This window comes from Bos grunniens, chromosome 4, assembly GCF_055505025.1.
Source record: "Bos grunniens cultivar Pamir isolate PY7600 chromosome 4, Bosgru_T2T1.0, whole genome shotgun sequence".
NCBI lineage: Eukaryota > Metazoa > Chordata > Mammalia > Artiodactyla > Bovidae > Bos > Bos grunniens.
In genome coordinates this window covers 112939956-112956382 of record NC_141168.1, presented here as the reverse complement: position 1 = coordinate 112956382, position 16427 = coordinate 112939956, and the positions used below count along the sequence as shown (strand labels likewise).

At 45.2% G+C, this 16427-nt stretch overlaps 1 protein-coding gene across 2 annotated transcripts in view; it reads right to left on the bottom strand.

Annotated features, from left to right (window-relative positions):
* ABCA13 (ATP binding cassette subfamily A member 13) overlaps nucleotides 1-16427 on the bottom strand; it is a 393960-nt gene that overhangs the window by 153954 nt on the left and 223579 nt on the right. For both annotated transcript variants that reach the window (XR_015163267.1, XM_086398601.1), the window contains exon 43: nucleotides 9120-9369. Coding sequence is in view for 1 of the 2 variants with exons in the window: in XM_086398601.1 (XP_086254727.1) it covers nucleotides 9120-9369 (250 nt within the window). In the remaining variant the exon portion in view is untranslated. The remainder of the gene's footprint in view (nucleotides 1-9119; nucleotides 9370-16427) is intronic.

Here is a 16427-nt window from a genome sequence, read left to right as displayed (position 1 = left end):
GACAAAACTTCTTATATTTGGTCTTCTGTGTGTTCCTCTACAGGCTTCTCTGATAGCTCAGTTGGTAAAGAATCTGCCTGCAATGCAGAAGTTCCCGGTTAAACTCCTAGATTGGGAAGATCTGCTGGAGAAGGGATAGGCTACCCACTCCAGTATTCTTGATCTTCCCTTGTGGCTCAGCTGTAAAGAATCTGCCTGCAATGCAGGAGACCTAAGTTTGATCCTTGGGTTGGGAAGATGCCCTGAAGAAGGGAAAGGCCACCCACTCCAGTATTCTGGCCTAGAGAATGCCATGGACTGTATAGTCCATGGAGTCTCAAAGAGTCAGACACGACTGAATGTTTCTATACAGGCTTTCTGGGTGGTGGTAATGGTAAAGAATCTGTCAATGCAGGAGCACAGGAGATGTGGGTTGGATCCCTGGGTGGGGAAGATCTGCTGGAAGAGGAAATGGCATCCCATTCCAGTATTCTTGCCTGGAGAATCCCATAGACAGGAGCTTGGCAGGCTGCAGTCCATAGAGTCACAAAGAGTCAGACATGAATATGTAAACTATACTGAGTATTTTCTTGATAAGAAGCTCTGCTGCTGCTACTGCTAAGTCACGTCAGTCGTGTCTGACTCTGTGCGACCCCAAAGACAGCAGCCCACCAGGCTCCTCTGTCCATGGGATTTCCCAGGCAAGAGTACTGGAGTGGGGTGCCATTGCCTTCTCCAATAAGAAGCTCTAGGTATGCTTTAAGTACACAATGAATTATAGTCTCTATTTTACTGGCATGAATCTCAGAAGTTAATTAACATTTCAAGCAGCATCCATGGGAACCAAGCCATGGATGGAATCTCCTTATTGAAGACACCATCAAAGATAAGACACACTATTCTTCTAGTCTGGCGGAGATGTGGAAACAAACTTAACTGTAAATTTTATACATCAGTTTTACAAAACATCTTGACTTGAGAAAATGCAGAGGAAACAGTATTTCAAACCTGCCTCAATTAGGCTGATTAGCAGTGGGTCGTACTACGATTAATCACAACCATGCACGTGCGTGTTGTCATTCAGTCATGTCTGACTCCTTGCAACCCCATGGACTGTAGCCTGCCAGGCTCCTCTGTCCATGGGATTCTCCAGGCAAGAACACTGGAGTGGGTTGCCATTTCCTCCTCCAGGGGATATTCCCCACCCAGGGATTGAACCCGGGTCTCCAGCCTTGCAGGCAGATTCTTTATATCTGAGCCATCTGTGAACAAATTGTGATCTTGCTGATATGCTGAAATCATTGACCTAATCCTTCATCTCCACCCAGTTATCTTACTTCTCTCAACTGGATCTTGCTGGACCTCTTACCTTTGAGAAAGGACCAGTTTTAATGGAAAAGAAATAACAACTCATTACACCAAATAAGTCATATATTTCTGCTGAGGACAACTTTACTTTCAGACCTAAGATGGAATGCAAATACTGCTACAGCATCCAAAACCAAAACGAATAATTATTTACAGGAAAATGCCACCTTCCCCACTGCATGAAATATAACCATGAGTTTAAAATATCCAGGTGGTTTACAGCTGGCCTAATCTGATTCCCTACAGCCATGGCCAGAACTCTGCAGTGATGAAAGATACTGAAATTTACGGCAAAGCTACATCTCATAAGTAGGCAGTGTGACCTCTGTATAAATAGTCTTCAAGTTTCTGACAAATGAGAAAACACTTTTAGAAGGAAAGGGACATATTTTCCAAGGAAATGTGGCTCGTAAAATGAAAACATTATTTGTGGCATCTGTGGAAATACTCTGAATTGCACTCTTTTGACCCATTAATCCAAGAACAAATATGAAAGTTTGAAATTTTTTTCCTGAAAAAAAATATTGATCCACGAAGTTGTTTACTAGGGATAATTATTGAAAGCAAGTTTCAAAGTTATGGCTTACTTTTACCACTTTTTTGTTTAGGTCTAAAGGTCACTTAAAAAAAAAAACTAGCTTTACATTATCCATGTTGCCATAAAATTCAAATGCTTGTTCTTTGTGCATGCATGCATGCTAAGTCGGTTCAGTCGTGTTCAACTCTTTGCGACCCTATGGGCTGTAGCCCACCAGATTCCTCTGACCATGGCATTCTCCAGGCAAGAATATTGGAGTAGGTTGCCATGCCCTTCTTCAGCGAATCTTCCCTACCCAGGGATCAAGCCCGTGGCCTGTTCTTTAACTCCTTTTTTGGTTCTCTTCAAACTCTTAGCTGTATTTAGAGCACTGCTGGAAGCATGAGAAGCCTGTCCTTACTAGACTGCAGGAATTGGAAATAGCGCTAGATTGGGACTCCTGAGGCATCTCCTACATGGGCACTGCTTCCTCTCCATGTCAGCACATCTCAAAACTTCACGTGCAGCAGCATGGCCCAGGGGCTTGTTTGAGCTAATGTGGATTACTACACATCATCCCAAAGGTCTTTGTGTTGTTAACAAGAGTCCCCAGGTATAGCTCCTGGCAATCAAACCAAATCAAGAAATGTGGGGCTTCTGGGAGGAAGCGACCTGCACGTGACTCTCCCCACCCTGCTTGCTGTCCAGTGCCCCGCTGCCCCGAGCCAGCCCTGGATCGGACAGGCATCGGCTCCAGGGGATGCTGGGCTTCGTGGGCACTTCCTCAGGCAGAGCAATCTCAGGGCCAGGTGGCACAGGGATGGCATTTGAAGAGTAGCTGCAAAGCACCCGGGGCAAGGAAGAGAATGGGCCAGTCCTCCAGAGGATGGCCCTCAGAGACCTGCTGACCACAACCTCCCTGGTCTCTTGGCCCCAAAGAGGAGAGGAAAAGCTGAATGAGAGGGCAGACACCTTCCTCCTCCTGAGCCAGGGAGTGTGGAGGAAGCAGAGGAGGAAACCGCCACAGCTTGGGCCCCTCTGCACCACCCAAGCATCTCAGAACAAACACGGCCCCAGGGCCCCAGCAGCCAGAGAAACCCAAAGAGCACAGACACTCAATGAATATAAGGTCAACACAGCTAGAACCAGTTTACATGGTTTCGCTTCTTGTCATACATATTTCACCACAACAAAAACAAAGTCACTGAATGAATAGACACCTTGAACCAAACTAAATAAATAAAGTAACAGTGACTGAGACTCACACGCCTACACGGGGTTTTCTTTCTGAAACCAAGACATAGGGTTTCGAGCAAACTTCTGAGCACGAAAGGGAATGATTAACTTATGCACCACGATGCCAGACCTCACCTCTAGCAAACCAGGACATGGGGTCACCCCACTAGGGCATCTGGGACCCAGAGCAGGCAGTGAGGACTATGGAGAGCCCTCAGCAGCACAGCTGTGCCCACTGAAGTGGGCAGAGGCTCTCCTCTGGCCCACAGCAAACGTAAAAGACAAGAATTCAGACGAGGAAGGAACGTTTCCAGGAAAATTAATGATCTCCCGCAGGATCTTAGTTCCCCCCACCTCCATATTTAGGTACACTCCTACTCTACTAAAACAAAAAGTAACAACCTGTAAAGTTGTTCTTTTCTGTTTAGTCTGAAATTAAAGACAAGTCCATTCTGAAGGAGATCAGCCTTGGGATTTCTTTGGAAGGAATGATGCTAAAGCTGAAACTCCAGTACTTTGGCCACCTCATGCGAAGAGGTGACTCATTGGAAAAGACTCTGATGCTGGGAGGGATTGGGGGCAGGAGGAGAAGGGGACGACACAGGATGAGATGGCTGGATGGTATCACCGACTCAATGGATGTGAGTCTAAGTGAACTACGGGAGTTGGTGATGGACAGGGAGACCTGGCATGCTGCGATTCATGGAGTTGCAGAGAGTCGGACACGACTGAGCGACTGAACTGAACTGAACTGAAAGACAAGTAGAAGGGAAATATGCAATCTCTGATGGGTCCCCATCTGTAAATATGAGAAAATGAGCACCGAATATGTAGGCTCCTCTGTTTCATAATTTATGCAACATGAGAAATATCTTTGTTCTCACTTGAAAGACTTACTCTTAGAAATGGAAGAAAATATTAAAAGATCTCTAACTCTCAGACTCAAAATAATTTTGGAGTGCATTACTTTTATGAAAGATTAATACTGTGAGAGCTGGAAGAAATGCTCACAAACAAACAAAAAAATCATAATTACCAAATTAATAACACAGCAGAGAAACTGAATTGGTATTGGCAACCAACTGGAAGCATTTCAGTGCCATGAGCCCAATGAAGAGAAATGCTCACCTGCTTGAGAAGAAAAGGTTAAGATGGGGCAGAGGAGAGGGAAAAACACTGAGTGGAGATTAATTGTATGTGATGCTTGATCTATTCACCATGCAAAGTTAAATGCAGAACAACCACAAAGCGACTGGGAACATTCAGTCTTAAGAGAAACCTAACAGCTGCCTAACAGAAACACAGTAGCAAGTCACGGAGTCAAAAGTAATAGAGAACACTTGGGAGAAACAAGCTTCCCCTCTCCCACAAACCTGGGGACTTTAGCCTGTTCTACTCACATGTGTGTGACCACCAAGAATGGTATCTGCCATACAGTAGGTGCATAATAGGGCTTCCACCTGCAGTGCAGGAGGCATAAGTTTGATCCCTAGGTTTGGAAGATCCCCTGGAGGAAGGCATACCCACTCCAATGTTCCTGCCTGCAGAATTCCGTGGACAGAGGAGTCAGTTGGGTTACAGTCCATGGGGTCACAAAGAGTTGGACAAAACTGAAGAGACTGACCATGCACACACAGATGTGTAATCAATATTGTTGAATAAAACAAAAGTGTTATGGGACTGTAAGTTAGTGCACATTTGTAAGGATGGTGGTGGCTGGTGCTGGTGGTGAGGGTGACTGAGTGGCTAAGCTGTGTCCCATTCTGCAAGCCCATGGACTGCAGCCTACCAGGCTCCTCTGTCCATGGAATTCTCCAGCCAAGCATACTGGAGTGGATTACAATATCCTCCTCCAGAGGATCCTCCCAGTCCAGGGATTGAACCCATGTTTTCTGCACCAGAAGGTGAATTCTTTACCACTGAGCCACCAGGGATAATTTGGTAATATCTTCCCTGAAATTACTGATGCTATCCTGGAAAAACTTGTGACAGAAATGTATGGTAATGGAAAAAATGGACAGTTGCATAAATCCAAAGTATTCCTACACCACTGTCCATAGTAGGAACACTTACCTAAATAAATAAACAAATCTATACATGCCCCCAAATAGAGACTGTTGACATAAATTTCAGCCCCTCCAGGCAACATTCTACAGCAAGTCCAAGGAACTGGCACCACTGTACAAAAATAGATCCACAAATGCATTATCAAGTAGAAAAGCAAATGATGAACAGTGTTACAGTGTGAGCTCATCATTATAAAAGTAAAAATGCATGCATGTGTGCAAGGACTGTACACTGCCAGGCTCATCTGTCCATGGGATTCTCCAGGCAAGAATGGGAGAATGGGTTGCCATTTCCTCCTCCAGGGGATCTTCCAGACCCGGGAATCAAACCAGTGTCTCCTGTGTCTCCTGCAATGGAGGCAAGTTCTCTACCACTAGCACCACCTGGGAAGCCCAAAAGTAAAAATGCCTGGATTGGAAAATATTTTATGTAACGAGGGGTCGATGACACACCAACAGGTTTGCAGTAGGTAGGGCTAGCAGGAACATGCATGATTTACTTTTAAATTTAGGCTACCCTGTCTCTTACAGTACTTGCTTCAAAAAACATACTTTGTAATTCAAAAGCTCAACATAGTTACAGGGTTGTATAGCTTATAACTTAGAGGGTTAAATAGTTATAGCTTATAATGGATATAACAGTTCAGTCACTCGGTTGTGTCCAACTCTTTGTGACCCCATGAACCGCAGCATACCAGGCCTCCCTGTCCATCACCAACTTCCAGAGCTTGCTCAGACTCATGGTTCATCAAGTCAGTGATGCCATCCAACCATCTCATCCTCTGTTGTCCCCTTTTTCTCCTACCCTCAATCTTTCCCAGCATCAGGGTCTTTTCCAAGGAGTCAGTTCTTTGCATCAGGTGGCCAAAGTATTGTAGCTTCAGCATCAGTCCTTCCAGTGAATATTTAGGACTGATTTCCTTTAGGATTGACTGGTTTGATCTCCTTGCGGTCCAAGGGACTCTCAAGAGTCTTCTCCAACAAAAAGCATCAATTCTTTAGCACTCAGCTTTCTTTATAGTCTAACTCTCACATCCATACATGACTACTAGAAAAACCATAGCCTTGACAAGATGGACCTTTTTTGGCAAAGTTGTCTCTGCTTTTCAATATGCTGTCTAGGTTGGTCATAGCTTTTCTTTCAAGGAACAAGCATCTTTTAATTTCATGGCCACAGTCACCATCTGCAAATGATTTTGGAGCCCAAAAAAATAAAGTCTGTCACTGTTTCCATTGTTTCCCCATCTATCTGCCATAGAGTGATGGGACCAGATGCCATGATGTTAGTTTTTTAAATGTTGAGCTTTAAGCCAGCTTTTTCACTCTCCTCTTTCACTTTCATCCAGAGGTTCTTTAGTTCTTCACTTTCTGCCATAAGGGTGGTTTCATCTGTGTATCTGAGGTTATATATTTCACCCAGCAATCCTGATTCCAGCTACTGCTTCATCCAGCCTAGCAATTCACATGATGTGCTCTGCATATAAGTTAAATAAGCAGGGTGACAACATACAGCCTTGACACACTCCTTTCCCAATTTGGAACCAGTTGTTGTTCCATGTCCGATTCTAACTGATGCTTCTTGACCCACATACAGATTTCTCAAGAGGCAGGTCAGGTGGTCTGGTATTCCCATCTCTTTCAGAATTTCCCACAGTTTGTTGTGACCCACACAGTCAAAGGCTTTGATGTAGTCAATAAAGCAGAAGTAGATGTTTAACTCTCTTGCTTCTTCTATGCTCAAACGGATGTTGGCAATTTGATCTCTGGTTCCTCTGCCTTTTCTAAAACCAGCTTGAACATCTGGAAGTTCATGGTTCACGTATTGCTGAAGCCTGGCTTGGAGAGTTTTGAGCATTACTTTACTAGCATGTGAGATGAGTGCAATTGTGCAGTAGTTTGAGCATTCTTTAGCATTGCCTTTCTTTGGGATTAGAATGAAAACTGACCTTTTCCAGTCCTGCAGCCACTGCTGAGTTGTCCAAATTTACTGGCATATTGAATGCAGCACTTTCACAGCATCATCTTTCAGGATTTGAAACAGCTCAACTGGAATTGAATCACCTCCACTAGCGTTGTTCGTAGTGATGCTTCCTAAGGCCCACTTGACTTCACATTCCAGGATGTCTAGCTCTGGGTGAGCGATCACACCATCGTGGTTATCTTGGTTGTGAAGATCTTTTTTGTACAGTTCTTCTGTGTATTCTTGCCACCTCTTCTTAATATCTTCTGCTTCTGTTAGATCCATAACCATTTCTTTCCTTTATTGTGCCCATATTTGCATGAAATATTCCCTTAGGATCTCTAATTTTCTTGAAGAGATCTCTAGTCTTTCTCATTTGATTGTTTTCCTCTATTTCTTTGCACTGATTGCTGAGGAAGGCTCAGTAGGATACAAGCTCCTCCTATACCGCTGAGGAGAGTGACAGAAATCTGAACACTTGGCCAGAGAAGGCATTATTAGACATGCGTCTTACACATTTAAAGCATAGCATAAACGAGAAATGAGAGAAGGCAAATAAAGTACATGGCCAGAGAGGAGGACCCCACTTGGAAAGGACTAGTCAGAACAGACACAGAATCCTTCACACAGGCAGGCAATGGAGAGGGCTTTCTGCTGGTCAAACCCAGACTCCATGGGGGAGGCAAATACCAATAACCATGGGAGATAGAAAAAACTAAATAGTGTATTCTCAGCTTTCCCTTTTGGGCCTATATTTGTTTAAATCTCATTCCAAAATTGACATAAAGGTCAGCAGGCACGCAGAGCTGAGCTCATGAAGCTCAGTATTTTCATCAAGATTCGCATCTGACAAAAGCAAAGTAACCCAACCTCCTGGCTGCCCGCCCCGTGCACAGCCCAATGAAGACACAGGCTCGGCGGGGCCAGATGCCCCGAGCCCTGGTCTCCACTCTGACGGGACTGGGCTTTGCCTCCCGGAAGGAGGACGGGCCAGTCTTGGCGCTCAGTGTAAAGACACCATGGCGGGTGCCCAGCAACGATGCTCTGAACGCAATCTGGCAGAGCCAGCCCGCCCAGGACAAGGGTCTCAGGGGCCAGGGACACCTCTCGGGTCCCCAACTCCACGTGAGTGAAACAGCACCCCTCGAAGCTCTGAGAAATTCCTACATAAACATATCTGGCGGCAACACTCGAACTGGCCTGAACATGCTGGCAGAAATAGGACCTATTCTGACTTGGAGCAGTGCCTGGACCCATCCTGTTTAGAGAGAAAAATCCAGACATTTCTCTGTAGAGGGGCGTGCACAGTTGAGGGCCGGTGTCTCGAAGCAGCCTTGAAGTGTGAAATATGCAATCCGTATACTCTACTAAGGGCTTGCCAGGTGGCGCTAGTAGTAAAGAACCCTCCTGCCAACGCAGGAGATGTAAGAGATGAGGGTTTGATCCCTGGGTCGGGAAGATCCTCTGGAGAAGCAAATGGCAACCGACTCCAGTATTCTTGCCTGGAGAATCCCATGGACAGAGGAACCTGGTGGGCTACAGTCCATGGGACCGCAAAGAGTCGGACACGACTGAGTGACTTAGCACGCACGCACACACATACTCTTCTAAAGTCATAACCATCCTGGACCAGAAACAGCCGTCCCAGTCCTGTGGGCCTGTGGGCAGCTGTGTTCCCGACTCTCTGCACATCAGAAGTCATGGCCCTTTCCACAGAGGGGACTCGGCTACCTGGGGGGTGTGGGGGGTGGGCAGGACCCCCAGGGACACAGAGGTTGGACCAGGTCTGCCTCGTGTGCCCCTAGCATCTATCACAGGACAGACTCCAAAAAAGCAAAAACTATTCAGCACTCACCTTCAAGTACACAGACCTCCAAAATGATAACAACTTGTGTATATTTGAAATTCTTCAAGAATCAGAGCTACCACTATTCATAACCTGTCCGGATGTAATTTGGAAGCACAAGGGGGGAAAACAAGGAAAGGTTCTTACCTGAAGAAGTAGGTTTCTGCCTTGTCGTAATGACCCAGGGCCAGTTTGAGGGGAGGGTAGTTGATGGCCAAAGGCCTGACCATGAACAAGGCCATGGCCAAGGCCACGAAGAGCACGGGTAGCAGCAGGTCGGAGACGGTGCCCTTCCAGGCCCGGCGAGCATGGAGAAGCCGCTTCCGCAGGAGGGCAGCTGTCTGTGCCAGGAGTAGGGGGCCACCCCGCACCAGGGGTGTGCCAGCAGGTGTGCGGTCTGCAAGGAGAGGAAGATGTGGCAGGTCTGAGTCCCTGGGATTCCTGCGGCATCCCTGACAGCCCCCACCCTGCTCTCATCCTGCAAGTCCCTGCACCAACAGTCTCAGGTATACCCTAAGTCAGGACACCCTGGGAAGTTTCACACACAGGGCATCTCACAACATCAAACACAAGGACAGACATCATGGTAGCCCCCCTTGGTTCCTGCAGCTGAAGGGGGGTGGGCAGATGGGAAAGGACAGGGAGAAAGGCTTCATGTTTATTCCTGCAGATTAAAACAAAGCCTGTGATATGAGCTTCAATTCTAAGCCACCAACGGAGGGCTGGGGGTGGCAGAGACGGTGCCACCCAAATGAGACGTCATCTCCAGGCTTCTTGCCTCTGTCCACACCCTGAGTCCCTACCCCTGACACTGGTACATCTCGTTTTAGATCCAGGCAGCACATGCTTGCCTCCACCCAGGTCCCCATGAAGCCCGCACCTGCGTCCCCTGCCCATCCAAGACATCCCAAGTGGGGAGGAGCCTGGGGCAACCTCTGGGGCAGCAGGGGGTCCCAGCTTCTAATTCATCCACTCATAGCCTGTCAGTCTCAGCAGTCCGGGCCACCCTTCCTGACATGGCGGATCTGAAAATGGCCTCTGTGAACAGAGGGGCAAAATGCAGACCCAGGAAGTAGTGCAAGCTGACGCCCTAGCTCGGTCCTTCACCAGGCTCCCTCTTAGGCTGGGCATCTGGGTCCACACCCCACAGTGAACCTGCCCCCATTCCCACAAGTGATGCCAGCGGCTGTGTCCAGCAACGAGGACGCCAGGCAGGAGCAAACTGAGGCGCCCAAGGCCTGCTGTCTCCAGCTATGTCTAGAGGACGATGCTGCTCAAACCACCGGCCAGGCCCATGGGCCCCCAGTGAGTCCTCCTAAGGCACGGTACTAGAAATGTGGATTTCTGAAAGAACAGATAGGGGAGATCCCTGGTGGCCTAGTGGTTAGGATTCTGGGCTTGCACCTCTGGCAGCCTTAGTTCAATCCCTGGTCGGGGAGCTGAGGTCCACAAGCCATGCAGAATGGCCAAAAAACAAAACAAAAAAAAAGAACAGATATGGTAAATTGATCATACTGCTTATTAATACAAACATCAAATTGCTATATAGTTAATAAAAAAGCAATGAATAAGCTTAAAGTCCCAGAGAAAATATTTCTACAGAAACTATCATTTGAAAGATAAATGGTTCATAATGGCACTGAGAACAGAGGTGCAAAGGCACGTGGGTGGAGGTGTGGAACACACGTCGGGAAAATCCCTCATCTGCAGGTCCTCAGTGAGCCCCAGGGCGTGGCAGGCTCCGGTGGTCTGATTTCTGGCCTCAAAAAAAGGCATAAAGTAGGGACTGAGACAAAAGTATGAATAACCCAACACAAGGTAAACACGACAAAACAATCATGCGGAGCTCAGGCGGGGCTGAAAGGGCTGGTGCCAAGGACACAGTCTTGGGAGGTTTAAGGGGAAAGTGCAGAAGCAGAATCTTTAAGACTCCGGAGATGTCTGAAAGAAAATGTGGATGTTTAAAGATGAACATGACGTACTAACCCTCATGGTATATTCTGTGTGAGATGCAGAGTATATGTGGCCAGTGGCAGAGGTGCAGCTTAAAAATTAATACGCAAAGAAGAAATAGAGACACATGGACGTCCCTAGTGGTCCAGTGGTTAAGAATCCACCTGCCAATGCAGGGGACACAGGTTCGACTCCTACTCAGGGAAGACTCCACCTGCAACAGGGCAACCAGGTCTGTGCACTACCCCTCCTGAAGCTGAGCTGGAGAGCCCACACACTACAGCTACTGAGGCCCGTGTGCCTAGAGCCTGCGCTCTGCAACAAGAGACACCACTGCACTGAGAAGTCCACGCGCTGCAACTGGGGAGAGCCCGTGCACGGCAGTGAAGACCCAGCGCGGCCAAAAATTAATTAATTCAAAAACTGAGTATTGTTCTAAAAAGAAAAGAAATAGAGACAGACGTAAAGAACAAATATATGGATACCAAGTGGGGCCCAGGGAGCGGGATGACTTGGGAGACTGGGATTGATATATACACACCATTATGTATACAATAGGTAACTAATGAGGACCTGCTGTACAGCAAAGGGAACTCTACTCAGTGCTCTGAGGTGACCATGTATCCATATGGTTGATTCACTTTGCCGTACAGCAGATACTGACACAGTAGTGTAAAACAAATATACTCCCATGAGATAAATAAATCTTGAATATAAAATAAAGATAGATGCTGACTCATGGAGATCTTTACCAGCCACTTGAAGGATTACAGATCTTTACTGGACTGAAGGTCCCATGACAGGATGCACATTATGATATAAAGTAATATTGTACTGTAAAACAAGGAGCATTCTCTAACAAGGGTGGGCACTGTGTGGTGGAAACAGCGGTTAATACTTTCAACTACGTATCAGATTCTCCAGGGGAACTTTTTGAAGAATGCTGATGCCCAGGTCCACCTCCAACAGAATCAGATCTTCAGACTGATAAAATAAAAAGACTCAGAAATTTAAAAAAAGAAAAACTTCCCAGAGGCTCCTGATGTTCAGCTGGGTTTCTGAATGGTTGATATAATGCACAACCAATGGGGATTCGTACGTAACTCATGAAGCACTTATTAAATGAGCAGATGGAAAGATTCTAGTGCTAGAAAAAGGTGTATTATTAAGCTAAATATGATCCTTTCTCACATAAATACAGATGTGAATATAAAACACCCCCTTCCCAATCATTTTAGGAGATTCTGGTGTGGAATAATACTGATGCTGGGCATTATGCGTGCAGATCTATTAGGATAATTATGTGAATTATCTAGCTCAAGCTGAAATAACTGAGATGTTGCCGGTTGCCAAACCCCTAGATTTCCAAAACGATTGCTGAGATAATTGCTCGATGTTCACAACCTTGGACTCAGGAGCTCTTTCTCTGCCAGAACAGAATGCCTCATTCTTTCAATTCAAACCGGAAGTCACTGGTGGACTCTGGGGCTTGGTCTCTGCCACGCCTCTGGACACTGTCCACTGGGAGTCACACCCCTTGGGCCAGCCTCTAAGGAGCATCCTCTGAGTGCATGTCTGGCCACGGCAGCTGCTTCCATACTGTGCATCTTCTCACATACACGCACCTTCTCACACACATGCACCGCAGGCCGTGACTGTAAACACCTGTTCACATCACAAATGGTCTGTCTATGCAGCAGATGCTACAAAATGGAAAGAGGATGTGACTACGTGGGTGTTGGATTCCCTGGTGATGGAGGAGCTGGACCCGAGTCAGAGAATGGCCCTCTGCCCTCTGGCCATCACTGTGGGGTGGGTACAGCCTCATCTTTTAATCCACGTAAATTAGGATTTGAATCCAATCTCAGCCAACAGGCTGTGTAACTTCTGGAAACTTACCTAACCTCTCTGAATGCCATTTCCCTCAGTTGTAAAATACAGACTTATAGTATTTTCCCTTAGTGAGGATTATTATTACCACACTTATTAAACTACCAATAATAGTAAATACTCATCAGACAGCCCCAATAAGTCTGCAGAGAAAGGTGTTCCTTATATTAAGAAAAATGAGTTTTCCCCAGCTTCCCATAATCATTAATTGTACATAAATGGAAAAAATAAAGGGCTAAGATACTGAAGCTAAGATAGCTGATGTCATGAATCAACACCAATCAAACATTCATGGCTAAACTCATAAAAGTATTCATATGAATAATTTAACAGACAAAACTGAAATACTGGGCCAAACTGTTATGAACTGTCTCATTTGACTTATGAGTCCAATTATATTCAAGGACTCCCATTATGCCCATAATTATTCACCCTCATTTACCCTGACCATCATATTGCTTAGGTAAGATGTACAAAGGTTTTTTTTTTTCTTTTTTTTTTGGGTCAGATGGCTTCGATTGCTGAAACATTAATGCCTACTAAGAAATAACTTAAAAGGTCAAGGACTCTGCATACACCCCAGAGTGTGATCTCCACATCACCAACTTCATCCAAATATTCTCAAAGAATTTAAAATAAAGCATTACAAATGTAATGCCTTTAAATCAATTTTCTAAAAATGAGTACTCCAAAAGAAAACTGGGCTAACAGCATATCTGAATGTGCAGGTCATTAAAAATACTACAAAATAGTAAAAATATGCTTACTGGGAAATCAGATATTTTCACGGAAGAAAATTTATCTGGAAAATAAGTTTTCAGATGATCAACATGGTAAGGATTAAAAACAAGGTGAATCCCTACCATCACTGAGGGTTTTAGGAAATTGGCCACATCAGCAGCAGTGCTGGAAGAACAGACCTGGCCAGTCTTTCCAGGGGAAACAAATATGAGCCCCGTCTGATCAGCTTAATTCCAATCCAAGAGTGGGATTAGTCAAAAAAGCAAGAGAAATTCATCAAATAGAGCAAACAAGGTGGTTTGTTACATCCTATAGAAAACAGTAGCAAGGAGCTGGAAACAAATGTCCGACACACAGGGATGAACTCAACAGTTTATAATACAACCATGCAGTAGAGAAAAATGCATTACAACATAACACATGGAGAATAAATTGCTACTGTTTTGTGTATATTCCTTAGTGAAAAGTTGTCTTTTATGAATTGCTACACTCTATACATAATTTGAATTTGACCAAGTGATTTTTTTTTTTTAGATTCAAAAAGCTGAAGTGCTATACACATTTTCAATCTACTTACTAAAGATTTGTAACTCCTTGTGCAGTAAGATTATCTACTTCAACTTTCTTCTTCATAGTTTCTGGGTTTTAAACAGTGAATATTTATGCATGTCGTAAGCTTACAATCCATGGGGTCTCAAGAGTTGGACATGACTTAGAGATGAAACCACTACTAATCAATAATTATTTTGTAAAGACTGTGTATTTATCTGGGAAATGAGGTATGATTTTACGAAACAGAAATAGTATCTTTCTTTATTCACTGAGTTAGAGTATTTTACAGTTGAAGTGGATCTTAAATATAGTAATTCAAACGTTTCACTTACTTATAAACAGACCCAGTTCAAGAGAAATTGTGAAGGAAAGGTAAATTTGGGAGAACAAACCATGGACTTTATTATGTATAAGTGCTTTGCTAGACCCTTAGGTTGTCTCTTTGAATAAAGTCCTCAAAGCTTTTAGTCCTGTAATAGAGTCAAATGTAACAAAACATGACAATTAAACAAGACCAACACAGTGTACTCTGTTCAACAGTGGGTCAGACTTCTCCAAAGAGCTGTCACTGCCAGAAATTCAAGGAGTAAAAAATGTTCTCTGATGGGTACGGAGGCATGCCTGGTGTAGGAGAGGACCTCCAGGGAGAAGAAACGAATTCTGAGACAGAAACATGGTAAGCTGGGTATTATGGATGTGGCCAGCCCTCCCTATCTGCCTCAGATCAAAAATATTCAAGAAAAAATGTTCCAGAACGTTCCAAAAAGCAAAACTCAGATTTGTCACACACTGGTAACTATATCACTGCATATGGTAATTGCAGTCATGAAATTAAAAGACGCTTACTCCTTGGAAGGAAAGTTATGACCAATCTAGACAGCATATTCAAAAGCAAAGACATTACTTGGCCAACAAAGGTCCATCTAGTCAAGGCTATGGTTTTTCCGGTAGTCATGTATAGATGTGCGAGTTGGACTGTGAAGAAAGCTGAGTGCCGAAGAACTGATGCTTTTGAACTGTGGTGTTGAAGAAGACTCTTGAGAGTCCCTTGGACTGCAAGGAGATCCAACCAGTCCATTCTAAAGATCAGTCCTGGGTGTTCTTTGGAAGGAATGATGCTAAAGCAGAAACTCCAGTACTTTGGCCACCTCATGCGAAGAGTTGACTCATTGGAAAAGACTCTGATGCTGGGAGGGATTAGGGGCAAGAGGAGAAGGGGACGACAGAGGATGAGATGGCTGGATGGCATCACCGACTCGATGGACGTGAGTCTGAGTGAACTCCGGGAGTTGGTGATGGACAGGGAGGCCTGGCTTGCTGCAATTCATGGGGTTGCAAAGAGTCAGACACGACTGAGTGACTGAACTGGACTGAACTGAACTGATAACTATATAGGATTTACATTTGTATCAGGTATTAGAAGTAATCTGTAAGCAGGCATGCTCAGTCACTCAGTCATGTCCAACTCTCTGTGACCCCACTGACTGTAGCCCACCAGGCTTCTCTGTCCGTGGGATTTCCCAGGTGAGAATACTGGAGTGGGTTGCCATTCCCGTCTCCAGAGGACCTTCCTGACCCAGGGATCAAACCTGCGTCTCTTGCATTGGCAGGCGGATTCTTTATTGCTATACCACCTGGGAAGCCCTGAAAGTAATCTGGAGGTGATTTAAAAATATGAGGGTGTGTGTAGATTATATGCAAATACTACACCATTTTGCAGAAGAGGCTTGAGCCTCTGGGGACTCTGCTGTCCACGGGGTCTGGGAACCACGCCCACCCCTTGGACATGGAGGGACAACGATGTTTTCTACTGCACCCCGGTCATGACCTGGGATTTCAAAATTATTAGCAGACAGTAAAAAGCTTACACCATTTCATCTGTTCTCACCAGTCCAAAAACTAGAATCAGTGAGCTGTATGGAAAACTGACAGTGCTGGATGGTTCCTGGGGGGGTATGCTCTCAGTTAACCCAGTGGACACCTGTAGATGGGCATTAACACTGAAAACATGTCACAGGGACACAGCTTCCAGCATCGGGCCCCAGACACCCGGGCCTCATGTGGACACACTGACCTTTGGGCAGGGGTTGTCCCACCAGTGACCCTGTTCAGAACACAAAAGATGCAGCTGGGGTGGTTCCCAATCTCTGTTCCAGTAAAGACGATAACTGTACCACATTTATGCAAATTCTGACTGAATTATGAATAAGAATTCATACCATTTAAAGAAGAAAACTAACAAAATAAAATATCCTCCAATTAAGAAAGGAAGGAAAGTGGGCAACAGGGGTGGGAAAGAGAGAAAAAGAGAAAATTGAA